The sequence below is a fragment of the Eretmochelys imbricata genome, chromosome 4 (genome assembly GCF_965152235.1).
Source record: "Eretmochelys imbricata isolate rEreImb1 chromosome 4, rEreImb1.hap1, whole genome shotgun sequence".
NCBI lineage: Eukaryota > Metazoa > Chordata > Testudines > Cheloniidae > Eretmochelys > Eretmochelys imbricata.
The window spans coordinates 114444608-114471959 of NC_135575.1; the positions used below are offsets into that span (position 1 = coordinate 114444608).

Genomic DNA, 27352 nt, shown 5'->3' on the forward strand with positions numbered 1-27352 from the left:
CCTTATCCTGATATTTTGTAATCTTTATGGGTGAATTTTTTGAATGCTTATGGAATGAGTTTCCAGCTGCTCTGTCTGGAATCAGATAAAGAATTCTTCCTAAATTTAAGTACCCATGTTTGAAATTGTGGATCTTGGCTTTTAAAATTATTTTTTTCAGTGGAGAGGGATTTTCATATAAAAATGAAGGATTTTCTTAAAATATCCTGCAGCAGTATAAGAATTATTCAGATCTTTCTTCTAAAAGATTTTCATACCTCCTTTGGGAGAGGCTTTGACTAAAATAAAGATTTCTATTTGCAATTTACAAAATATAGCAGTTTTCCATTAATCAGATGACTACAAATAAAATGCATTTTAAGAATTAATTTGGGATGGCAGCTTTACTATAAGAATTTTTCATTAATTCAAATAAATTCTTTACATCCAATTTTCTGTAACTGTCATTTATAAATAGTTTAGGAATCTATTTTGTTTCACTCTGATAGGTAAACTCAAGAAGTCTCATGTTTACCTTAAGGCTTGATAATTTTCAGTTTATGATGCATCACTTGCAACTCAGTTTATTAAATGCTTGTGGTAGTGTTGGTATTTCACACAAACTTTTTCACACATCTAACCATTTTAGTATAACGTTTTTTCATTTTAATACTGTTTCATCAAACAACATTTTGGACTTAATTTCAGATAAAAACAAGAATTGGCAGAGGCTTGAGGACCATAAATCTGTCAAAATATGAATCTTCAGGTTATTATAAAAAGAAAAGGAGTACTTGTGGCACCTTAGAGTAATGATGCATCCGATGAAGTGAGCTGTAGCTCACGAAAGCTTATGCTCATATAAATTGGTTAGTCTCTAAGGTGCCACAAGTACTCCTTTTCTTTTTTGCGAATACAGACTAACACGGCTGCTACTCTGAAACAGGTTATTATAACAATTGTAATACCATTACTTAGAGTCTGTGTACAAACATTTTGCCCATCATTGGCTAGAGAGCTCTTCACTTTTCTTACATGCTATTATTCTTCCCTAAGAATATTCTTATTATAATATTCCATATTCTTCTTCTTTCCACTTCTCTAGAGTCTAGCTTTTGATGTTTGTTTCTCTGTTTCTAAATCTTTCCACAAGTTCTTGGTGATTTCCTTTACATTTCAGTCTTCCAGGTAATGGAGTTTACTTTTCCAGTTCTGTAGCATATCAATAAACAAGGTGTACTTGTTCCTCTCAGATTTTCTAGAGAATTCTGAGGAAATAGCTTGCAACTCTGGATAAAACCTTAAATCCTGTGTCTGTTCTTCCTGCTTTGAAATAAAAATGCATTCTAGTAACTTAAAGGCCAAAGTATGGCGATTTATGTATTCTCTTCCTTATTTATAGTTCACTTTTTGGTTTTGGTGAAAACATACTTTAACTCCAATATGTAAAATATTTAAGATGAAAGATATTCTAGAAAATAACTTTATTGTTGTCCATATTGGTTGGTTTTTCAATTATGTGGTTTCTGTAGTTTGTCTTCCATGCAGTGAATATTAATTGCTGGTACTGACAACTGGCCTCAAAAATACTGTATATTTCTGAAAGTGGCAGTTTTACTGTCCATGACAGCAACAATCTCCATCCAGTACTAAAGTTGCAGAACCAAGGAGTTGTTCTTTTCATGAGAGTTCACTTTGTAGAACTAGTTTAATGTAGGTGAAGGTTATCAGTACATGATATCTTCTGCTGTAACAGTCGCCTCTTCTGTTTTAGTCTTGAATTCAGGGAAATGAACCCCACTTATGGCTATTAGCAACAAATTTACTACATGAGATGTAGCACTAGCCACACAAAGCCAAATGGAGCTTTCATACCGTTCTTCCAAAATTACAAACTGAAAGACATTTTCCTGGAAATTGGCAATTCTTTCTGTGAGGCGATGAAGTTTAACAGCAGCTATAAAGCTAGTGACTGCCAGTGCTGTAAAGCCTCCTGCAACAAAATGAAAAAATAATTAATCATTTTCAAAACAAGTCAGACATTTTGGCTGTGATTCACAAAAACATGCTTTAAGCACATAATTAAAGTTAAACACATAATTAAGTGCTAGTCAGATTAAGGATGGATTTAAAGATGTGCCTAAGTGCTTTCCTGAACTGGGGCTTTTATTAGTTATGTGACCAAGCATTGCACCAATGTTATGTTTCTATTAAAGTTCTCTTGTATGTGATATTGAGGCTATATATGTGAATTCCCTGTTCATACAAAACAATCTACAATATGCTGAAGGCTGAAATGCCTTCTAATAGTTTTAGTCTAATATGGGGGAATACAGTGCTAACTCTATTTTTGCACACAAGTATATAAGCCAAGGAGAAATACAGACTTGGCAAGGGGAAGATGTTTTCATTTTTGTACACATTTACTTTTACCATTTTATTCAAATGTGGTTGGTAGTAAAAGTTATTTTAAAATTATTTTACCTGCAAGTAAATTCCATAGGCATATACCGGCTGGACCTTTAATAGCTCGGTATGGAACTTTTATTGCATTGAGAATGCAGAATCCAAAACTGACCAGAGCAAAGGAAATGGCCGCACAAAGGAAGATTAAAATCATCACATGAAGGCCTGCATTCAGCTTTTTCACCAGATGCGGGAAGACTGGCAAGAAACAAATATTCAGTTATTCAGTGTATAAATCTTCCTGTGAAAATGACAGGATACACATTATACTGATGCTATAAACTGCTTTTCACTCAAATTAACAAGGCATTATTTACGAGAGGAATCAATCTGGTAGATACAGGTGTGTTAGTTCATGAGGGATGAATTTATCTGCTCACTACATCAGAGGAGCAGAATTCGGACCCTGTAACCCCCTGAAGTTTGGGGAAATTCAGATACAGGATATGTCCATGCTGTGAGCTGGAGGTGTGATTCCCCCAGCTTGAGTAGACCTATTCACACTAGCTGTCATGGAGCTAGTGTGCTAAAAACAGTAGTGTAGCTGCTGTTGCATAGGCAGCGGCGAGCAGCAGCATGGACCAGCTGCCAAGGTTATGCATCCTTGTGGCCCAGGTGTGTTCGTATGCAAGGCAGCTAGCCCATGCCACTGCTCACTGATCCCCGTGCTACTTCGACTGCATTATTATTTTTAGCATGCTAGCTCTATTAGAACTAGGGCAACTATGTCTATATGAGCTGGGAATCATATACCTAGTTCCAAATGTAGACACAATCTCAGATCCAAACCCAGTGCCATGAGCTCATTTCTAATAGTTACGTATCTGTATTGTATTTATACAACTAAATGTGATTAAGTGCCTTGCTGAATCAGGCTGTCAGCCTAGGAGACTTTACTACAGGCCAGGCTGCCTTAAGCAGGCTAGATATGCTACTGCAGTCACAATAGATAGTGCTAATGAACAAGTTACTTCTGTCTTGATACCACCACCAAAAAATAAAAAGTTAAAAGAACATTATTAAGGTTGCAAAGTCCAGTATGCAAAAGTTAGGAAATGCCACAGTTAAGGTTGCCTGTTCCCCATGTGTGTATGCATTATAATACGGCCTTTAATTACAGAGTCACGAACTATTTTTTCCATAGGACTCCTGCCTCATTTCATGTTCCCATGGGTCCACTGTTCTGTCCATTCTCCTCAAGCATAACCCCTTCTACCTTGTTCCCTCCAACCTGTCCCAATCTGGTCCCTTCTTTTTCCTACCCCAGCTTGTTCTCTCAGTCTCATTCGCTATTTCTCAGGCTTCTTGCCCAGACTCCCTGCCCATCAAGACTTAATCCCACCCCTCCAAACTTACCTTCTCAACCAATCCCAGTTCCCTGCCACTCCCAGCTCCTCATGCGATCTATCTGGTGTGTAGTCACTACCCCCCTCCTCCGCCCCGCAGCCACAGACTCTATCCCCACTTGTTTGTAGTCCCAATCTTTCTCCATCCAGTCTCTGTGTCCTTGTTCCAGTTTCTTTCCCTAATCAGTACCAATTCTCCCCCCTGCTCCCTGGTTGCTCATCAGATAAATCTTTCCCCATCCCCTTTTCTCTCCTTACCGAGGCCCCACTGGTTCTCAGTCTCTTTGCCTAGCCAGTCCCAGTCTCCCTCGACAGCTCATCCAATCTCAGTCTTCCCCACATCCACTTCCTCCCAGTCCCTCCCACAACCTCCATTTCTGGCTCCTAGTCCCATCTCCTTGCCCTGTCAGTTCCAGTGTCCCCAGGCCCAACCTACAAAAAGCTCTTAATAATACAGGCCCAAAGTTTCCTCTGTGTTCCCTCCAATGTATCTGCGGTCAGATGAGTTTTCTCAGTCTCCTTTCTCAGGTTGCCTCTGAATGAGGCAAGGGAATAGCCATTCTCTGTTTAGGGACCTCATCTGCAGAATCAAGAAGCTGTTCAGCAGAATCCTTCTATGACTGTTTTCCAGGAATGGTCTAAGGCCTTTGTATTTGGGTCAGTATATTACTGACCATTTTAGCCTCCCCCTTTCACCTTCTTTTTCTTTTCTATGTTTGGCTCAGTTGTAGTCTAGGAAGGTAACAGCTAGTTTTGCTGCAGCACTGGCCAAGTTTTAGTTACATTTTGTATAAAGTTTGCAGAGCATCCCAGTCCGGGCTGGCCTTAGGTTTTATGTGGCTCTATGTGAAGTAACACATGCAGGATCCCCTATATGTTATAAACTGTTCAGGAAGGACAGGCAGGGCAGAAAAGGTGGGGGAGTAGCACTGTATGTAAGGGAGCAGTATGACTGCTCAGAGCTCCGGTACGAAACTGCAGAAAAACCTGAGTGTCTCTGGATTAAGTTTAGAAGTGTGAGCAACAAGAGTGATGTAGTGGTGGGAGTCTGCTATAGACCACCGGACCAGGGGGATGAGGTGGATGAGGCTTTCTTCCGGCAACTCGAAGAAGCTACTAGATCTCATGCCCTGGTTCTCAGGGTGACTTTAATTTTCCTGATATCTGCTGGGAGAGCAATACAGCGGTGCATAGACAATCCAGGAAGTTTTTGGAAAGCATAGGGGACAATTTCCTGGTGCAAGTGCTAGAGGAGCCAACAAGGGGGGGAGCTTTTCTTGACCGGCTGCTCACAAACCGGGAAGAATTAGTGGGGGAAGCAAAAGTGGATGGGAATTTGGGAGGCAGTGACCATGAGTTGGTTGAGTTCAGGATCCTGACACAGGGAAGAAAGGTAAGCAGCAGGATATGGACCCTGGACTTCAGGAAAGCAGACTTCGACTCCCTCAGGGAACGGATGGGTAGGATCCCCTGGGGGACTAACGTGAAGGGGAAAGGAGTCCAGGAGAGCTGGCTGTATTTCAAGGAATCCCTGTTGAGGTTACAGGGACAAACCATCTCGATGTGTCGAAAGAATAGTAAATATGGCAGGCGACCAGCTTGGCTTAACGGTGAAATCCTAGTGGATCTTAAACATAAAAAAGAAGCTTACAAGAAGTGGAAGGTTGGACATATGACCAGGGAAGAGTATAAAAATATTGCTCGGGCATGTAGGAATGAAATCAGGAGGGCCAAATAGCACCTGGAGCTGCAGCTAGCGAGAGATGTTAAGAGTAACAAGAAGGGTTTCTTCAGGTATGTTGGCAACAAGAAGAAAGCCAAGGAAAGTGTGGGCCCCTTACTGAATGAGGGAGGCAACCTACTGACAGAGTATGTGGAAAAAGCTAATGTACTCAATGCTTTTTTTGCCTCTGTCTTCACTAACAAGGTCAGCTCCCAGACTGCTGCGCTGGGCATCACAGCATGGGGAGTAGATGGCCAGCCCTCTGTGGAGAAAGAGGTGGTTAGGGACTATTTAGAAAAGCTGGACGTGCACAAGTCCCTGGGGCCGGACGAGTTGCATCCGAGAGTGCTAAAGGAGTTGGCGGCTGTGATTACAGAGCCATTGGCCATTATCTTTGAAAACTCGTGGCGAACGGGGGAAGTCCCAGATGACTGGAAAAAGGCTAATGTAGTGTCAATCTTTAAAAAAGGGAAGAAGGAGGATCCTGGGAACTACAGGCCAGTCAGCCTCACCTCAGTCCCCAGAAAAATCATGGAGCAGGTCCTCAAAGAATCAATCCTGAAGCACTTACATGAGAGGAAAGTGATCAGAAACAGTCAGCATGGATTCACCAAGGGAAGGTCATGCCTGACTAATCTAATCACCTTCTATGATGAGATTACTGGTTTTGTGGATGAAGGGAAAGCAGTGGATGTATTGTTTCTTGACTTTAGCAAAGCTTTTGACACGGTCTCCCACAGTATTCTTGTCAGCAAGTTAAAGAAGTATGGGCTGGATGAATGCACTATAAAGTGGGTAGAAAGTTGGCTAGATTGTCGGGCTCAACGGGTATTGATCAATGGCTCCATGTCTAGTTGGCAGGCGGTGTCAAGTGGAGTGCCCCAGGGGTCGGTCCTGGGGCCGGTTTTGTTCAATATCTTCATAAATGATCTGGAGGATGGTGTAGATTGCACTCTCAGCAAATTTGCGGATGATACTAAACTAGGAGGAGTGGTAGATACGCTGGAGGGCAGGGATAGGATACAGAGGGACCTAGACAAATTGGAGGATTTGGGCCAAAAGAAATCTGATGAGGTTCAATAAGGATAAGTGCAGGGTCCTGCACTTAGGACAGAAGAACCCAATGCACCGCCACAGACTAGGGACCGAATGGCTAGGCAGCAGTTCTGCGGAAAAGGACCTAGGGGTGACAGTGGACGAGAAGCTGGATATGAGTCAGCAGTGTGCCCTTGTTGTCAAGAAGGCCAGTGGCATTTTGGGATGTATACGTAGGGGCATTGGCAGCAGATCGAGGGACGTGATCGTTCCCCTCTATTCGACATTGGTGAGGCCTCATCTGGAGTACTGTGTCCAGTTTTGGGCCCCACACTACAAGAAGGATGTGGATAAATTGGAGAGAGTCCAGCGAAGGGCAACAAAAATGATTAGGGGTCTGGAACACATGACTTATGAGGAGAGGCTGAGGGAACTGGGATTGTTTAGTCTGCAGAAGAGAAGAATGAGGAGAGATTTGATAGCTGCTTTCAACTACCGGAGAGGTGGTTCCAGAGAGGATGGTTCTAGACTATTCTCAGTGGTAGAAGAGGACAGGACAAGGAGTAATGGTCTCAAGTTGCAGTGGGGGAGGTTTAGGTTGGATATTAGGAAAAACTTTTTCACTAGGAGGGTGGTGAAACACTGGAATGTGTTACCTAGGGAGGTGGTAGAATCTCCTTCCTTAGAAGTTTTTAAGGTCAGGCTTGACAAAGCCCTGGCTGGGATGATTTAATTGGGGATTGGTCCTGCTTTGAGCAGGGGGTTGGTCTAGATGACCTCCTGAGGTCCCTTCCAACCCTGATATTCTATGATTCTATGCAACTCTTCCACTTCTCTGAGGTGTCCATGCCTTCATAGACCCAAGTTGACTGGATTACTCTGAAAAACTCAGTGGTCTTCAAGCATGTGTATTTTTAAAGTTTATGCTTCCATTTATTTAATTTTTGGGTTGTTAATTGGGTTAAAAAACTAATCACCATACTGCCAGGCTTTGCTATAATTTGGAGCCTAAGGAAAAACAGGACCAACAGATGGAAGAAGAGTGGGGGAGGTATGAGGATGCCTGAGCAGTGTGGAGACGGAAACTAGTATCCTTTGTTATTAGAGAATAATTATCATGGTAGGGTGTTCTGTGGCACACACTGTCGGTGTGATACTGGGAGCACTAATATAAAGCAGTTTATTAGGGGAGAGGGCATAAGGACAAAACGTACAGGGCAAAATTCCAACTAAGCCTTCAGATTTGTGTGGGGAGGAAGGAAAGAGGATGAAAAGTGCGTCCTCATCAAGGGATGAGGGCAGATAACCCACCACACAGTACTCTGAGGTCACTGGGTTTGGGGGTCTGTTCAATGCCTGTTTCTACAGCAATAGAGAGAAGGGTCCTTATTAAGTGTGGTCCCCTAGGGCCTCCTGAGGTGTTCTACCTGTGTATGCTGCACACTGGCAAAATGGCTCTGGAGTGCCTGCCAGCCTGCCACACCCAGCATAGGCAACCCCTCAAGGGGAGAACAGGTGTTTGCCCACAGTATCTAACTAAAGATTTCATAAATCTACATTTTTTGAAAAAAGGAAATCTCGATACCGTATTCATTTACAGAATTTGTGAGGGCCCGATCTTGCAGTCCTAGCAGGGAAGATTCCCGCTGATTTTAATTGGAGTTTGGTTTGCGTAAGCACTGTAGGATCAGACCCTTTGGGCATAATATCTATGTATTCCAGTAGTCACTGCAATTATAGCACTCCCCTTCAGGTTGCATAGCAACTGATGAGAAAGTCTGTATTTATTAAGGATTGAATTAGCCCTACATGATTGAGCAGGGGACTAAGGGGATATAAAGTTGCCCCTTCCTCCATTCCCCTGAGCAGAATCTACCCAGATATTGAGCTCAGGTATGGGCAAGTGAGTGAGCAGGGGCTGTATGCCAGTATTCCCTCCCACAAGCAGCTGGGCATGGTGGAAGAAGAGAGTGTCAAGGAGCAGGCAGAGCCATGGCTCCTTCCCCTGTTACAGCCTTTGGAGTCAGCTGGAAGGGTAGTTGACCTACACAACATACTTCCTCTTCCCCCATGTAAAATAGGAGCTCTAAGACAATCCTGTCTCGGAGGGGTGTCTCTGAGTCACAGTTCCTTCCCAGAACTCCTCCTAAGGTGGCACAGAGATACACACAGGCCCAACACAGAATTTAAAGGAAACTCTCAGTCTATCCCATAATAATTAAGGAATATTTTTCTTATCTTGCTTATGCAGTGATACAAGGTTGTACCAAAGAACGTAACTAAATGTTTGTTTTTTAAAATTCTCTCTCATATTTCAGAACCATAAAAGCCCCAAGTAAACTGAGCCATAGATGTGAGTTCAATAACTATTCCTATTCTATGGGTACTACAAACAAAAGGACTTACAATGCTCTTAGAATTTATTTATATATTCAACCAAAACTTTACTTACTTGTGAATTTGGAAAGCCGCCCACCCAAACCACATTGTCGTATTTTTTCCCCCCGAAAGAGTCCATAGTGAATATCTCCAATGAACTTGACTAGCTCTGGATCTGTGGCGTTGACCAAATCAGCTCCTGTTTTACAAAGGATTTTGCCAGCCATCCACTTTTGGATCCCCATAGCAATGACAATCAAGAGAAAAGACACAAAACTCAATGCAGAAGCCAAGGCAAACAAGGTCTTTTTAAAGCAGTTGGGCATCCTAGTAGTTTCAAGAAATCATCTCCAAGGCCGCTCTGCAGTAATTAGATGAGTTTCACATTTTGCTGCTGCTCAGAAATCCACAGGTGGTAAGATGCCAGTTATTCCACACACACCCTTTAAATCTCATTGTATTTTAAAACTTCAGAGGCACAGTTAAAAATCAAGCCCAAAGTATAGATTTGCTGCAACAACATCCTGAAATGGTTGCAAAGAACAACTTCATTACACTGTAGCACAGTGGTGCTTGTTTCTGCAGAAAGTAATCCTATCTCTATTGCACGACTAATGTTTCATCAGAGGGTTTAATTGTTCCCTGTTTTAAATATTCAAATGACACCAATTTCTTGACAATGATCACGTAGGAGAAATTTAGATGCACAATTCAGTTGTATGAATTATAAAGAAAAGTTAAACAAATTGTGTGAATAGGACGTAGCGTGGAAAAAAAAATTGGCACCAGAATTCTGCTGACACCGAAGCTGTATCAAATGTCTTTCCCTTGGTGCGTGCTGCGGTCCCACTTTTTCTAAATGTCACTACTGTCACAGCCACCAGAAGTGTTTGTAAACAACAAAATGATGACCCTCCATTCGCCAAGCCTGTTAATTGAAGTGTATAAATTATGTTTCAGGATGCCAAGACTTATTAGATTAATCTTCTATATAAAATGGGGTGCAAAGCAAGTTGTTGTAGCTTGGAGAAGCACAATGCCAGCCTTATTTAACATATACCAGCAACTTGCTATTGTAAACATGTGCAGAAACAGCCACCACTGTACATGCCAGAAGTTCTGCTAGATAGCACTGTAAAAAAATAGTTTGCATGTCTATAGGCACTTTTACAAAAGGACCTCAAAGCTCTTTGCAATCATTAATTAATCAATTCTCCCAGCATCCCTGTAAAGTAGGTAACATAATACTTCTCTGAGTAGTGCCTAAACAAGTTGTGGAGGGGTACTAGTGCTGCCAAAGGTACTGCTGTCTGTTGGGTAAAATACAAAACCAAAGTCTTGATCATTTATCGTCAGTGAAGGTCCCATATAGCACTATTTGCAGAAGTAAGGAGGGTAATCCTGGAGTCCTGAATACATTCCAACTCAGTTAATTACAGTGGACCTAAATTTCACCTGCAGATTCAGTTGGTTACTTAATCTTCTTTTATCTAATCTATATGTACATATTCTTATACCGTGCCCATCATCAGAGAATAAGATCACCTGACAAATTTATTAAAAGGAACAAACATTTCCTGCCCTAAGTTATTATGTAGTGTTCTGCTTAACAGCTGCTGTCATCAGAGGTATCTGCATTTTGTTGGTAAATTAACATATAGGGATATAGGTTCATTGAATATGTGATAGACATTTAAGTAGGATGTAATGATTTGAGTTGGAGTTTGACCAAGATGCCTTTATTTTTACATGAAGTGCAATGTGGGGCCAGTAGTGACCATGAGGGATTGGGGGGAACTTGGTTTTACATCCCAGCCACAAGACAGTACTGTCCACCACAGGACAGTGCTCTCAAACATGCTTCTTGGGCACTGGCTTAGTACTGAGTGACTGTCTCCTCCTGAATTTCCAGCACCATTTGCACCCTGGCTTTTCCTTGTATTGGGGCATTAACGTGTTGCTTGAAAGACCCTTTTATTTTTAACTAAAATAAGAAAGTTTCTGCTGCTGCCACTAGTCTACAACGACGCCTAGCCGCGTGGGAAATCTGTGTAGGAGCGCAAAGGCAATCCACCGAAGGGAGGGAAATGATCGAGAATGCACATTCCGCCTGCATAGGACTCTGTTGCACAGCTCTGTCTCAGCAGCATTTGATAGATCCATCCATGGTGTGCAACCGGGCGTCCTTATTTAAACCACCGTTGCCGGCACAGAGTGCCCCAGGCAAGCAACAGCGGGGTTTGTTGTTTGGTGTGCCTTGCGCCAATGATTACAAGGGGGTGGAGAAGCGGAGAGTTTTATTTGAAGCTTTAAATAGGGACACAGGGAGACTGGGGCGCAGGATTTAAAACAGCTTAGAGACAAAAAGAAAAGGAGTACTTGTGGCACCTTAGAGACTAACCAATTTATTTGAGCATAAGCTTTGGTGAGCTACAGCTCACTTCATCGGATGCATACTGTGGAAAGTTTAGAAGATCTTCTTATATACACAGAAACCATGAAACAATACCTCCTCCCACCCCACTCTCCTGCTGGTAATAGCTTATCTAAAGTGATCACTCTCCTTAAAATGTGTATGATAATCAAGTTGGGCCATTTCCAGCACAAATCTGGAAATGGCCCAACTGGATTATCATACACATTGTAAGGAGAGTGTTCACTTCAGATAAGCTATTACCAGCAGGAGAGTGGGGTGGGAGGAGGTATTTTTTCCATGCTTTGTGTGTATATAAAAAGATCTTCTACACTTTGCACAGTATGCATCTGATGAAGTGAGCTGTAGCTCAGGAAAGCTTATGCTCAAATAAATTGGTTAGTCTCTAAGGTGCCACAAGTACTCCTTTTCTTTTTGTGAATACAGACTAACACGGCTGTTACTCTGAAACCTAACTTAGAGACAGGTTACACCTTACAATTTATGCCTTTTTTATGCCTGGAACTTAAACCGAAGGCCCCCCGCCGCAGGGCCGCCTTGTACTGAGCCCTGTCCCGTGGGAATTGGTGCAGCCTGCCGGCCCCGCGCAGCTTCTCAGCCAGCCTAGGTGGCGGTGGCGAGCGCGGAAGCGGGAAGCGAAGGGGGCCCCTCTGCCGCTGGTCCGGCGGCCCGGCAGGGAGGCGGAGCTGCTGGGCTGGGCGGGCTCCGGAGCCCCTGGCAGCCGCAGGCTCAGAAGGCGAGAGGGAGCCGGGCGGGCGGCGGCCGGAGCATGGCAGCGGCGGCGGAGGCGCACAGGGTGCTGGTGTACGGAGGCAGAGGGGCCCTGGGAGCCAAATGCGTGCAGTATTTCAGAGCCAAGCACTGGGTAACCACCGGCAGAGCGGGCTGGGCACTTGGTGCCATTGCTGTATGGCTTGGGGTGTGTTCTGGGAGCAGCTGCCTGGGGAGGAAGCGCTCTCCAGTGTATCGCAGCCCTGCACCGCTCTGCGTTGCTTCGGCCCAGCGGCCAGGGCTCTCCCCCGTGCAGTGACCTGTGAATCGCAGAGCTCCGGAAACTGACGAGCCCGTGTAAATCTCGCCCAGACTCAGAGCGAACTCCTCTCTCTCCTGCCAGAGGAAGAGATTTTCAGCCCTTCCTGGCAGCAGCTAATCCCCAAAGAGGAGGAAGGCTTCCTCCCCGCGAAGGAGTAAAGCTCGGCAACTAGTTTGCAGCTGGCCAATTGCTGCCTTCTTTGCAAATCATCCAGTGCATTGGTTTTTCACCCCAGCTGTGAAGTGGGCAAAGTACAGACTTTGTTATTAGAGAATAATTATCATGATAGCCACTGCCTGGCTCCTTAAATACTTAAAAAAATGTAGTTATTTACTGATAAATGATCCATTTAAAAATTAAAACGCTCTTTGTTGTCCTTGTTTGTTGTTATCAGTGGGTTGCCAGCATTGACCTAGCAGAAAATGAAGAAGCTAATGCCAATGTTGTTGTGAAAATGACGGACTCCTTCACTGAGCAAGCAGATCAGGTGACTTATTCATTTTCCTTTAAGTGTTGTAATAAAGCTTGTGGTATCAAGCTCTGGGGCAGCTGCTTTGCATTAGGAAGGTGCTTGGGCAGTTCTTTCAAGTGTTGAGAAAAGCACTGGGTCTCTAAATGTCTTTGGGACTGGAGTATGAAATCCTATCTAGAATAGACTATAGAATAGACTGCCTTGCTTTGTTTCTTATAAGCTGTTTCCCCGTGGCCGCACAGTTAGGTCCTTTTCAGCTTGATACCTGGCTTGCCAATGGTTAAGGCTATCATCAGTGTATTCATATTTAAAGAAAACAGAGTTCTCATTTACTCTTGGGATTACATGGAGCCTATGTATATGTATTATTACATTCAGAGAGCCCAGGGACACCCTCCTTTTATTAAAACCATATTTATCTTTAAAATCTGTATCTGGGTAACAACAAACTATGTAGACTCCCTACTCGGGCACAAGAACAAATCCGCACAGACATACCCCTGGAACCCCGATCTGGGGTATTCTGTATGCTACCCAAGATCCATAAACCTGGAAATCCTGGACGCCCCATCATCTCAGGCATTGGCACCCTAACAGCAGGATTGTCTGGCTACGTAGACTCCCTCCTGTAGGCTAGTAGTTCTCAAACTCTTGTACTGGCGACCCCTTTCACACAGCAAGCCTCTGAGTGTGACCCCCCCCCCATAAATTAAAAACACATTTTTAAAATATTTAACAGTTAGAAATGCCAGAGGCAAAACGGTATTTGGGGTGGAGGCTGACCGCTCGCAACCCTCCATGTAATAACCTTGCAACCTCCTGAGGGGTCCTGACCTCCAATTTGAGAACCTCTGCTGTAGACAGAATCTGAAAGAATTTTACAAATCTGTTATTTTTTATAAGTTTCACAGAGATAAAGTTCAGTGCTAATATATATATGAAGCCCTACACTTAGGAGAGGAAACAAAAATAGGGTAGGCTAAAAGTATAAACTCTCAAACTTTAAGCTTATAAGTAAGGTTGTAAAGTATACTCCCAAGCTTTAGGGTTGGGCAGAAACTTTACCAACAGCAAGGCTAGTCCATTATCAGATTTCTTCCTTGCACCTTCATTCTGTGTTTCTGAACAGTACAGTACAAAGGGAAGGACTATTGCCTGAAAAGCAGTGTCCCAAGAGAAACTCAAAGTGTTAGTAGCTAGTAAACTAAGGGCCTGATCCCTGAAACTAACTGATCCTGCAAGCCTCACTCATACGTTAGTTCCATTGACATCACCTAGCACTTGGTTGTCGTTTAATCTGTTTTCAGTATTCAGCATTGTTGTTTTGCTTCCAGTGGGTAAAATCATAAACTCTAATTTTGAATAGCTGCTTACATCACCATGTGTGCAACATAATTTAAAAAATTACAATTTAAAGGCTGGGTATTTATATCTTCTTCAGTGCAGTATTTTCAGAATGACTTTATAACTTCTTTGTTATCTATTTAAGGTGACAGCAGATGTTGGAAAACTTCTGGGTGAACAGAAGGTGGATGCTATCCTATGTGTAGCTGGAGGATGGGCAGGTGGCAGTGCAAAAGCTAAATGTAAGCTCTTTGTTAGTAGCATACTTACAAATACATTAATGCAATGGGAAGAAAAAGTCATGGTAAGAGGTAGACTAAAATCTCTCCTTTACTGTGATCACACAGAAAGGGAGCTAATAGCTCCACCCAAATCAATGGGAGCTGGAACACCTCTAAGTGCCTTTCATACCCTTTTCTATTTGATGGTTTCATGTGATTAATAATCATACCTTGTTCTAATGTAGCATTTTTCATCAGCACATCTCAAAGTGCTTTACAGATGAGATCAGTATCCTTAGCCCCATTTTACAGATGGGGAAACTGAGGCATAAAGAGGTTAAAGTGACTTGCCCAAGGTCACTGGCTGAGCCTGGAATAAACCCCAAGTCTCCTGAGTCCCAGTCTAGTGGTCTATCTACTAGGCCACACTACCTTCCAGAGTCTTCAGTGCTGGTGTATTGTGGCACTATACTGTCGCATCCTGACAGGTTTTTATGTAGTGCCTAAAATAGCATTTTTAAATGGATGCAGGTCTTCAAGTTTAACATTTAAAATGGCTTTTTACTGAGCTCCTAACATTTCATAATAGCCAGTAATTTTTCTAACCTAGGTTAGGGTACCCAAAATTATTAGCCTTGTTTCTGGTCTGGAGCATATAAAGCAGCTGGTGGACCCTCCCCTCCTCACCCCATACAAACATACAAGGCAAAGGTATTTCTTATTTTTAAAGACAACATAGGAAGATGACATTCACTACTGTTTCATAAAAAAGAAAATATTTGTGTGTGTCTGTTATAATCCAACACAATGCAGTCAAACAGTTTAACTGCTGTATATGAGATAACACATAGTACTACCAGTTTAAGTTATTGACAGTGAGGATGGGAAACGTCTTGGGATGGGTGGTCATCCTGTCCACTTCATGCCATTAATATGTGTGTGTGTGAGTTTTAGTTTTTATGGAAATAAACATCTTAAATGCTAAAGATATAGGTATTCGATATTATTATTTGCTTAATCTTAATTTTTCTTCCTCTGTCCCCCAATAATATGTTGCTAAAACTAATGATTGCTGAATTGATTTTAAAATTCTATTTTCATTTGAATTGACTAACTGTAATACAACAACTCTTCTTTTTTTTTTTTTTTTTTAATTGAAACTACGTGCAGGCCAGTCCTTTAGAAGTCTTGAGATTCTGAGCCTGTCTAGGCAGCAGTCGTACAGTCCAGACCGCCTGTAGGCAGATGGAGCCCCTGTTTGAACAATAGTCTGATGAACAAAAGATGTGTTTCCCACCAATTCCTTTATGCCTTGGAGTTTTCCATCCACTAGGTCCAGTCTTGCATAGCTTATGAGATCTAACAAGACCAAAGCCCCTGGGAAAAAATGGTTGTGGTCCAGCAGTTACAGTGTTGTTTTACATGAAATTTCAGGGAGTAAGCAAGCAGCGTTTGAAATAAAAGCCTAGGTTTTACATAATACTCCAGAGCACTATCCAAAGATCACCACTGCAGACATAAAATATTTTAGAGCAGTCTTTGAGATCACAGAAAAGAAAAAGCATATAGAGCATTTGGTTTTCTCAGGTGGTCACCCATCCAAGAACTAAGCAGACTTAAACCTATAGTTTATGGAAAACAGCATGACTTTATTTTATACAGCTTCTCTCATACAAACTAATTGGACTATAGAGTTAAATAATACAGTTACAGAGTTAAAAGAATAAAGAGTGAGACCTTAAGAACGATAGGCAAGGAGAAGAGTTGTTTATCCTGCAGATGAAAAGATCATTCTAGAAGGTAAGAGCTGCAGAAGAGAAGGCTCTCTCACCGTCACAGGTAAGACTATGCAAAGGGACAGAGAGAGGAAGCTGATGCAAGATAAACACAAGAGGAGGAAGTAAAGAGAGCGACAAGGTCTTTGACACTGATGAAAGCAAAGTCAATGGGAGTTTTAGAAATGAGGGGAGTTTTGAACGGGGTCCAGAAATCAAAGGTGAGCCAATGGAACTGGCTGAGGTTAGGGGATATGGTCACACTTGTTGTAATGAGAAGTCAAGTAACGGTATTGTGCACGTGCTCTTGAGCAGGAACTTGAGGAAGCCAAAGAGAACGGAGATACAATTGGCAAGGCGAGAGGCGCTGAAGGCATTGATGAGGATTGCAGCAGAAGTGGGATATATGAAGTGGCGTAAGGCAGATTTGCATGCTGCTGTTTTAGTCTGTATGGTGGGGCACAAGCTAGAACTAGAAGACTTTTGCTTTCTAGGTAATTGACCCAACTATTTTGTTTTTCAGCTTTATACAAAAATTCTGACCTTATGTGGAAACAGAGTGTTTGGACGTCAACTATTTCCAGTCACTTAGCCACAAAACATCTGAAAGAAGGAGGCTTATTGACTCTGACTGGAGCAAAAGCTGCTTTGGCTGGAACTCCAGGTAACCAGCAAAATGTGGTGTTTGCTTTGACACCAACAATAATTGTTTTAATTATTCCTATTTGAGAAACAACAGTTTTACTCCCTTAACATTTCTTCCCATATTATACATATGGTAAACTGCTGTTTGAATCCCTTGAGGAAAGTTGTAACTTTGCAGTTGGCAATCCAAAACCCATGGCAAGTATAGTGTAAGAAAGAAAGAAAGAAAGAAAGAAAATCTGTTGCTTAAATACTAGTTGTCTGGTTTTGGTGAAATCTTTTTTAGTATGCCAAGCAGTCAGAAGTGCTTGGGAAATAATGAAGAACAACACATTAAAAATTTTAGGTTTAACATTGTAAACCCTTAGAGAAGGTTAAAGTCCATATTTGCTTTCCTGGAAGGCAGGGTTCTTAGGTAACTAATTTTTTTTAAAGTTAGTGATGACTCAGTTGTTTTTATTGAACATGGTCATCCTGCTTGTGTTCTGAATCCAGTTCACCTTGCTTCAGACATAGATAAGCTTGATGACCTTCTGCCTCTGTCTCCATTAGTTGTTTAGTATAGACTTTGTGACATATACCTTGTGATCTTTGATCTCATTCCAGTTTTTCTTGCTCTTTATAGAGAAGAAAGTCTGAAAGCAAATTAAAAAACACAGGTACTAGGGGACTGTGGGCGTGAAGGGTGAAGACAGAGAGGTTAACATCCATTAAAGTCTGCAAGATTTATCTGAGATTCAAATGAAGTAACTTCCATTTAGTCTCTTATATTAGTGTTACTTTGCTCTGTTAGATATCTGCAACAATATTCTGATATGACATAAGAAACTTTAAAAGTTAAAATGATGGAATGGGTTGTAAAGATAAGGGGTAGTGCTTCAAAGCTATGTCTGAAAACCGAGCTAAAGGAATTAACTGTTACCATTATGTTCTAAGAAAGTATACTGTGTTTTGTAATTAATGATTTGGCCTCTATATTCGCATGTTTAAAGCGGCATCTAACGTAGTCTGAAGATAAAATTGTTATTACTGAGTGAAAAGGTTGTTTTGTTTCCTTTTTGCAACAGACTGACCATGTACTGTTACAAATGCAAATAGGTGAACTCTTTGGAATAATTCCGTGACAGTTTGTTAGGGAAGAGAATCAATTTAATTTGCTTTCATGTTTTGAGCAGGATGGTTTCAATCATTGTGGATTTTTAGGACAAGCAGTGCTGTGGGAAAACACATGAACCTTATTAAATGTGAGGAGGAATTGGGAAAGACATTTGCACGAGTTGAGCAACAATTATCTTCTGACATTTTAGGCTTGTTATTATTCATAATTATGGAAGTCTAGCTATTCTTGTTTTTCAGTAGACTCTGGAAACAATTTTCCTATTTAAGTACCGTAACTTTATTGGCAATCGCCTACAGCAAACTGGAAAGAAAAAATAAATAGAAGAAGTAGAAGGGGCTCAGGGATGGATGGCAAAGATTGAAAGATTGGGACTATTTGGTTTACAAAGGAGACAAATAAGAAGGGATATAAGGGATACAAACAACAAATAGTAAAGAGAAGGTAAATTGTCCACTTCTATTTAGGCTTTCTCTTAATACACAAAAAAAGGAACATTTAGAGAAACTGTAGGGCAACACATTTAATATTGATCAAAGGAAATACTACTTTGCACAATGCATAACTAGCCCGTGGAACTCATTATCGCAAGATCTCATTGAGTGCAAGAATTCAGTAAAATTCCAAATAAAGTAACAGGCATTTATAGGGATAGTGAAAACATATCCAGTTACATTAGATAGTATAAGGCATTTGTTTTTGGAGAGAGAAACTCTCATGCTTCAGAACCTAATTCAGCTAGTAACTAATAAGGGTTAGGAAGAAAACTGCCCATAAGGGAAGTTATTTAATGACTTTCCACTGTGGGGTTTCTTGCAACTTCTGCCAAAGCATCTGGTAGAGGTCTGTGTCAAACATGCCAGTACACAAGACGAGGTGGACCACTGGACTTATCTAATATGGCTGTATGTATTTACCCCTGATTCTGCTAACATTTAAGCACTTGTTTACTGTTAAGTATGTGAATAGTTTCATTAAAGTCAGTAGGACTACTTGTCCTTAAAGTTAAGTACATGCATCAGTGTTTGCAAGATTATGGCCATAGATATATCTACAGCGGGGTAAAAAAAATTTTGACTAAAAAGGCTGATTTGATGATTTTTAAAATTTGTGTAGATTTCACTCAAGTATTCATTTAGAAAAACAAAACAAAAAAAAATTGAAAAAATGAAAACATTTCATTACAACATTTCCTAAACAGAATGTTTTGATTTTTGGGGGGTTTGAAACAGCTTTTTTCAAAACTCTCTTTAATTTTTTGTTTTAAACATTCAAAACATTTTAAATGGTCAAAATTGAAACAAAATGTTTTATTGAACCTGAAACAATTTTTTTTCCAACTTTTTAAAATCGCCAATGAACTGAAAAATCTGTTTTCTCAGCTCTAGATATATCTTCTCCGGGTGTCTTTTTAAAGGCAAGTGCTATAACACTGTGTTCAGATCTCATGGCACACAATCTGTGAGACCAACTAAGCGAATCTTAATTTTTAAAAATATTTTTTTAAATTCCGTGTTTCTAGATAAATTGAGCTCTGTGATAGCAACGCAATTCCTTTGTCACGGGTAAGTTCTTCTAAAAACGTGTATACATTTGTGCAATGTGCTATAAGACTGATTCGGTTCCAAGATTGCTGCAAGTGAATATAAACCTTCCTTTCATTAAATAACATAGAAACTTTCACTGTCTCCTTTTTATACAACTATTGTCAGTGAGATAACTTTTTGTAATCTGTTTTATTTCTAATTGTTAGGGATGGTTGGGTATGGCATGGCAAAAGGAGCAGTACATCAGCTTTGTCAGAGTCTAGCTGGTGCGAACAGTGGCTTGCCATCTAGGTCTGCTGCTCTTGCTGTTCTACCGTAAGTGGTTGCATAGTTACCTGTGCTATTGCATTGTTTAATTTTAAAGTATGGCTGTAACTGAGTGACACATGGATGTGCTTCTTTTCTAAGGCCCCATCTGCACTACAGAAGTAACAGTTTAAACACGGTTGTGGTTTCTCAAAGGAGGGACCATCCCTCTTCAGTAGTCTCTAGAGCATACCTAGCATGTTATAGGCATTACCATCAACAATAAATAACATTTTTTCTTTCCTGTGCAGACAGAAGGAATCATTGTTACAACAATGTTAGAAAACCATGATTTAACCTTGACAGATGGTTAAACCATATTTAAATATGGTTATTTTGTAGTGTAGATAGGAGTCTAAAAGTGACACATTAGACATGAAACTGTTTAAAATATGTTTTTTTATTTGAAAATTTATGTGAAAAAAGAAAATAGTGGAATGTTTTATTTAGCTGAAAGTGCTTTTGAATGTTTGCATTCACTATTCCTTAATTTTGGTTTGGGCAAAGCCAATGTCTATCAAACTTTACTTCTGAATACCAAGTGGTGTTTAGATGAGGAAAATATGTCTTGCCAAACTTTTACCTTTTTGAGATTCTTTCCCCTAGAAATGTAGCTTCTACTGTAGTGCATAATATTATATATCCTCTTGGTAGAGTGACTTGGGCAGCAAAAGTAATTGTCCCTTGAAGACTTGTGAATACAAAAGGTTTAGTTCCTCTTTTCCCTGCTACAGACCTACTAACATTTATTATAAGTTGGCTGCCTGCATTGGCAGAGGGGTGAATGAATTGGCTGGCCTAATAGATATAGAAAAGATCTAACTTCTGTGATTCCCTTTGATAACCTAGTTAAGGATTTGAGTATTTCCTTTCCAGGCTTGTGTGAAACATAGTCTTTGAAGATTGTCAGTGCTCAGAAGTACTGGAGAGGGGCTTAAAAATGCTGTCTGAACTCATTTAATTGCATCTCACCCTCTTCTTTACAAACTTCTCCACCTGCATTTCTTTTTGGACAGAGAATGACAACATACAGGATAGTTGAATAATTAACACCTGGCCCTGCAGAGTACCACCAACAGTCAGATACCAAGTTCACACTGGTCTCCTGGCTATTGGCCATTCCAAACTTGCATAGATGCCTTGAAAGGTTTTGGTATTGTACAAAGTTTGAAGAGAGTAACAGTTAAGGGTGGGATTTTCAGCAACGTATAAGTGACTTAGGCATTTTTGAAGATCCTACCTTACAAATATCATCATATTTAATTATATAGATTTAAAAACTTAAGACTGATGATTACATGCTGTTAGAGACATACAGCTTTCGAGAGAAATCCATCTAACGTTTGGATTTCAGTGCCCTGTTCTGCAAGTTCAGCATACACTAGAGCAAAGGACGGAAGAGCAGACCGCTCTTATCAGAAGCATGATGTACAAATGAAAGGCTTATCTCTCTCAATTGCAGGGTTACCTTGGATACGCCAGTGAACAGGAAATCAATGCCTGACGCAGATTTCAGCTCCTGGACACCCCTAGAATTCCTTGCTGAGTGAGTATATGCACAATGACTAAACAATTCCTAGCTCTCCTTTTAAAACAGCTGGGTTTTTTTTTGCATCTTCCCTTCTTAAAAATAGGCAGTCTTGTCACTCGGATTTGGATGTTTCCGTGCACCCCCATTTTCTGTACCTTGAAGTTAGGTTAAGCTTATAGGGCCAAATCCTCAGCTGGTGAAAATTGGCATAACTCCATTGACCTAAGTGGCCCTGCATTAATTTACACCAGCCCTGAGTGTTTTTAAAGTCAGCAAGCCTTTTAAAGCATGCGGACAATTAAGTTAAATCACAAACAGCTGTGTCAGACATAAGCAGTCTGGTTTAAAGGTGAACTGTAAAGAGAAAGGTGTTTATGCCCTTTACTGCTCGTTTTATATTGTCTTAAGGTAGATGTAGTTCCCCCTCCTTCTGTGTGCCCACTTCCTCTCCCCAGAAGTGCTATTGTCTGCTTATTTCTTGAGTAATATCACTCAATCAAGTCCTCACTGGCTAGATCTGTGGAGGGTCAGACCCAAATGAAGCTGCAAGATGAGCTGCGGATCTCTTTGCTCCATACTGAGGGGTAGAGGCTCAGCCTCTTCTCCTTTGCTCGGCCGAGGGTAGAGCTCTGCAGCTCATTGGTGCTGGCTTTGTGGCATTATTCAGAACAGGCCCTTCAAAGATCTTGCCAGAGAGAGGGAAGTGAAGGCATGATATAGGATTTTCTTTCTGTTTAAACAGCAACATTTTTGGGAGGGGTGGGGGAGAGAAGAGTGGAAACCGATCCAACTTCGTACATCATAAAGGGCACTGAAAAAAATCTCTCTAGTTTTGTAGTTTCCCTTTAAACCTGCGGAAGCCAGGACATTTGGATTTGAGGCTGAAGCTGTGTCCTTCACAGCATGTCTGTTTTGACTCTGGATTTCCTTGCCTTTTGGAGTGCTTTCGTTGGGCCTTCTGTTCAGGGATGGTTTTAGGCAGAGGAGGTCTAGGCAGCTGTTTGAGTTGCCTTATTTAAAGGGCCACTGCCAACTTGACATAGTTAGTTTAAAAAAAAAAAAAAAAAAAGTACTTTCAGTTATTTACCCACACTCCTGAGACCGTTTGGCGAAATGCTGTGGTTTTACAAACATGTTCCTAATTTTAAGGGCTGTTTTTAAATTTTTTTTCCTCTTGTGAGAGAGGCTCACAAACAGGGGAACTGATTCTACATGTGAGACTGACTGCACAGAGTGATGCATAAAGTAAATAAATCGGGGGGGAGGGGGGAGGAGAGGAATAAACTATAAGCTGTTCCACTAGATTAATTTTAGCCATAGTGGGTAAAACAAACCCCTCCCCCCACCCCTCCTTTTTTAAAAGAGTTAAACCAGTGCCATCAACTTAAAATCTTAAGTTGAAATTTTTATGAGTCAGTAATGTTCACACTCTGTAAAAAGCTCCATCACACTTCCTGGTAGAAGCAAAGACTATTTTCCTGTATTGTTAACCCCACATACTCAAAAATCACGAGCCAGGCCCCCCCAAATCACGAGATTATCTTGAAAATCATGCTTCCTTTAATTTGCCTTCTGGTTGCTGAGCCTGTAGAGTGCTAAAGATTTACTTCCTTAATGAAAGCTGAGATTCTCCCATAATCACTTGCCTGCAGGAGCTAGGGCTTTAAGAAAAACACCAAATATTGTGAGAGCTGGTGACAGTGCCTTCCTCTTGAGAATCCCCACAAGAATTCTCATACCATCTAGTAATCACATTCTGGGGCTTAGTGTGCCCCAGAATTCATTGCATCAGATTGCATGACCATTCAAAATAGCTACTGGGGAGTGCAGAGCATGAGGATAGAGTATGGACCCTGAAGAATGCCTTGCATTCTCTGGATGAAATTGGACTCCTCCCTTCCTCCTCAAGCAGCTAACACAAGGCCTCTACACCTCTTCCAATCTTCAAAGTAGAGTTTAAATTGAGCGTAGGCAATGTGGTGGCCCACTGCTGATGGGTGAATTCGTCCCTGTGAGACTTCAAGTCCCACTGCTCCCCTCACAGCCCTGAAGAACCATTTCCACAATTGTGCAGTTCAGTGGTGTGATGATGGGAGAGAGTGGTTGAAGGGGTAGGCTGCCTAGGGAAGGAAAAGAGCTGAAAGAAAAGAGTACTAGACAAGGGAAAGAACATGAGACTGAGAAGGATAGGGATGGGATAGGAAGGGAGGACATTGGAGGTGAAGGAAAGAGAGGAGGGAATCGGGAAAGACTCAGAGGATGATAATAGGGGGAAAATAATGGACAGAGAAGGGAGAAGAGCGAGAAGAGAACAAATATATGAGAAAGGGAAAGAAAAAACCAAATCACAGCTTTGAAGTATATTAACTTTATTTTAGCCATAATCTTCAGTGGAAGGTTGCCTCTGAAGGAAAAAAATCTCTACTGGGATGCCAACAATATTTTTTGTTTTGGACCCCAATGTTCCTAGTCACCTTGATGACATCAGTTTCAGTAAATTTCTGTTGGATTATCTTTTATCTTTAAAATGTTTTTTTTCTAAGAAATTGAAATATTTTGCAAACTTTAGGAGCAGAATCGAGGTACAGTTACCTTCCACCCAAAGTTAACGTTTATTATTTATTATGTGTTTTTAAGACTGAATTTTCAGAGGTGCTGCACGCACTCTGAAAATCATGGTGATAGAGCCCAACAGGACAATAGGTGCTGTGTATACAGATGAGAGACAGTTCTTTGCCCTGAAGAACTTACATTCTAGGCCCCGATCATGCCATCAGATCTCTGCGGGTGGATCCCTGTTCCTGAGCAGAACATTATTGATTTTGTGGGGCTCCATGTGAGTGTAAGGATCTGTCCTCGTGGAGACAATTATAGAGGATCCACACATAAAAAGACAACATACGGAGAAGGAAGTGGATATGGCAGGCTGACTCTATATTTTTTTTTTTTTTTTTACACCTCTTGCCTATTCACACTTATCATATTCTCATATTTTTTTAACAGAACCTTTTATGACTGGATCATAGGGAAGAACAGACCAAGCTCAGGCAGCCTAATCCAGGTGGTAACCACAGGAGGGAAGACAGAACTAGCTGCCGCACATCTTTGAGACTGATCAGTGTGATTGTGAAAACACAGCAAATGAGAAGGTTGTAACATTCTAGTCAAGTTTGGGTGGTCTTCTGTATCCAGTGATTCTATTATCTTGTTTGTGAAACAAGATGTTGACTAATGTTTCTCTGTTCTTAGATGCAAGCTGTGTTCCTTTACCAAAAGGTATCCATTGTCTTCTCTATATATCAAGGCTGTAGATTTTAAAATCTTAAAAGTCCTAATCTTGAGCATTCTCTAAGGGGTTACCTCTATTCTTTAAAATTAGGCAAACAGTGGTGGCTATGTATCAGAAATTGTGCTTAATGATGTGATGCACCTACATTTATAACTGTCAAGTTCTGTCTCAATTGTCTTTTGTGCAACTGTTTTTGTCCATTTCAGCAATATCGTTGTCTTCTAATATCCTAACTCTAGGTTTTTTTTGTTGGACAAGATATAAAATAAAATCACTGCAGCCCTACGAAAAACCCAAACCTGCTACCCCTTTTCCTGTGAGTATTCTATACCAATTCAAGTTGTTCCATTGGAGCCAATGGGACTGAATAAAGGTTACTTGCACAATATGGGGTTGCAAGATTAGAGCCCTTAAATTGCCTTAAAGCTTTCAAAAGGGCTGTCAGCCCAACAATTATTGTGGGGTGTTTTCTGTCCCAAATAATTGATTTACGATATTATAAATGTGTCTTGTGTAACTCCTGTTGGCTCTTTACTATCTGAAGGAGCAAAAGTGCCCTAAGGAAATATAAATAGAACACACAGACTATTGTTAGACTATAGAGGATTTTGGGCTAAATAAATATGTATTGTTTTATTTATTGGGTTGGTTACTTCTTTATAATCTAAATTTGTGGTGTAAGAGATTTGTACAGTGCTTCCAAAACAACTCTTAGCTCCCCACTTGAGATTATTGTGTACAGACAACAGGAATACTTTAAGGTCTCATGTTTTCTTTCTTATAGTGGAGTTATGGAAATGTTATAAATAGTTTCTTACTATAGAGAAGTAAGGAGAATCTAGCTTGGACTTGCCTTATCTCCTTTGTATCTGTTGTCTACTATCCAAAAACTCTCATTTGGAAATGAGATTTGAGTCAAGTAGAGGTCTCCGTGTTCATGTTCAGCACCCCCTGTCTGACACAGGACTGGGGCTGGACTTACAGCACCACTCAAATTCATAGGTATGGGCTAAGGTATACTGGCAGGGGCTCTCCAGAATGAGAAGATGGCTGGAAGTGTGGCTGGAAGATGGCTGGAAGTGTTGTCAACATCAGCTGATATTCTTTGAGACATTTTGCTTAGTGCACACATTAAAGAAGGCAGTATTTTGCCCACCTGCTTTCTCCGAGTAGTGTGGCACTGTGATCTCCTCATTGTTCCATTGCCTGAACCAAACCTTATGAGTTTGCTAGAGTTCTTAGGAGAAAACACCTTTCTCTTGGGGTTTTATGATATTTCTGATTCTCCTGCTATTTAGAACCTGGACTGGAACAAATGTAAAATGATGAGGGTAGAGAAGATGGGGGCCCAAACTGAACTGCAGATATAAATAGCCCTGAACTTTTGAAATTCACATGAGGGTCTGAACTTCGCAGCTAGCTTTACCTCTAAAATGAGCTAATCCAAAACTAGTTTAGAATCTCTCTCTGCTTCTACTACATGCAGATTTGGATCTGAACTGCATAATTGGGCCCAATTCTTCATTATTTTTTTTTTAAACTAATTCAATTAAATGTGGTCAGAATTTTTTTCCAAAAATGTCATTTGAGGACAGATCACGAGGCAAAGTAGCAACAAAAATAACTGCAAAGGATTATGTTAGAGAATATAAACTGGGAGAGCTACATGAGGAGATGTACTGTACAGCCTGTAATATTTCCCTGGACTACCATTTAGAAAGCCCTGTGCACAAAAAAGGAAATTGAAAAGGAAGCAACAGAACAGGGCTGAAAAGAATATGAAGAACTCTAAATATTGGAAAGATAATTAAGACTAAGAAAATCATGGGCTGCGATTTTGTTGTGGAAATTGCAACTTTCAGCATTCACTACAACATTGCCACAAATTTTGAGGGAATTAAAAAAATTGATACTTTTCATTGGTTAAAAGTATGATATTTTGCACCTATAGAAAACTGATGCACTTAGTCATGGTAAATTTGATTGATTTTCCAGAGAATTTTATATAATAGAATCACTATCAAATATAATTGTATCAATTTCTGAATCATTTATGAATTGCAACTCTTAGTCAAGCCAAAATTATGCAGTGAGATCTTTTGTGGAAATAATCCACTTGTGTTTAGTGGGCTCAAGAATTTATAGCAGAATAACAACAGAGGTGAAGGGAATATGCTTTACTGCTCCCACCTCTTTTTCTCTCCCTCCCTGTGTCAGCCAGCCAGAGTGCAGCAGCTAGAGACTGTCTGTGTGGGAGGGAGATGTTTCATTCTAATCCTTGTGTTCGACTGATATCTGAAAAATGTTGCAGAAGTCAATAGCGAATGTCACTTGTGACTTGGATGCCTGCCAGACACACTTATTCCTAGAATTTGACACACCTTATCCTAAGGATTTGCTCTGTAAACAGTGATCTAACAAGGCCAGCCTTTGAACACTAATGGTTTTTTTGTGAGAGAATTACAGAATCTTACAGAAGAATTGTGAGCAATTTTCAAGAATGCCTGTAGAGGGCAGAAACTTGCAGTACATGGGAAAGACCTCCTTTTTACTCCCCTGAATATATGGTTATTTAACAGGTTTTGAAATGCTCTTTTTGGCAGGGAGGATCCTTCAGCTATTTCAGCAAAGACTGCGGCATGCTCTGTTTTTCTTCCTCTGCTTTGTCGTCCCTAGCTCAAGTTTTCTGGCCTTTCAGGGCACTGTGCAA

General features: G+C 40.9%; 2 protein-coding genes across 2 annotated transcripts; one reads left to right on the top strand and one right to left on the bottom strand.

The window, feature by feature from the left end:
• Positions 1 to 1706: 1706 nt before the first annotated feature.
• On the bottom strand, positions 1707 to 9254 carry CLRN2 (clarin 2). The gene is made up of 3 exons (XM_077814622.1): positions 9002 to 9254; positions 2464 to 2643; positions 1707 to 1972 (listed from the first exon to the last, which is right to left on the bottom strand). The coding sequence occupies exons 1-3, from the start codon at positions 9252 to 9254 to the stop codon at positions 1707 to 1709; spliced, it is 699 nt and encodes a 232-aa protein (XP_077670748.1).
• A 2819-nt stretch (positions 9255 to 12073) lies between these two features.
• Positions 12074 to 25278, top strand: QDPR (quinoid dihydropteridine reductase). Its single transcript, XM_077815822.1, has 7 exons — positions 12074 to 12227; positions 12790 to 12882; positions 14357 to 14453; positions 16731 to 16871; positions 19723 to 19831; positions 21285 to 21368; positions 24357 to 25278. Exons 1-7 carry the CDS (start codon positions 12132 to 12134, stop codon positions 24460 to 24462), a joined length of 726 nt encoding a protein of 241 aa, XP_077671948.1. The 5' UTR covers positions 12074 to 12131; the 3' UTR covers positions 24463 to 25278.
• Positions 25279 to 27352: the final 2074 nt, after the last annotated feature.

Excerpts from the sequence above, each read along its gene's own strand:
- CLRN2 (XM_077814622.1), bottom strand. The coding sequence starts at position 9,254 with ATGCCCAACTGCTTTAAAAAGACCTTGTTTGCCTTGGCTTCTGCATTG. Across the intron at positions 2,644-9,001 it reads GCGGCTTTCCAAATTCACAA|TCTTCCCGCATCTGGTGAAA; the intron begins GTAAGTAAAGTT and ends GTTTCTTGCCAG. Across the intron at positions 1,973-2,463 it reads CCTATGGAATTTACTTGCAG|GAGGCTTTACAGCACTGGCA; the intron begins GTAAAATAATTT and ends ATTTTGTTGCAG.
- QDPR (XM_077815822.1), top strand. The coding sequence starts at position 12,132 with ATGGCAGCGGCGGCGGAGGCGCACAGGGTGCTGGTGTACGGAGGCAGA. Across the intron at positions 14,454-16,730 it reads TGGCAGTGCAAAAGCTAAAT|CTTTATACAAAAATTCTGAC; the intron begins GTAAGCTCTTTG and ends TTTGTTTTTCAG. Across the intron at positions 16,872-19,722 it reads TGCTTTGGCTGGAACTCCAG|GGATGGTTGGGTATGGCATG; the intron begins GTAACCAGCAAA and ends TCTAATTGTTAG.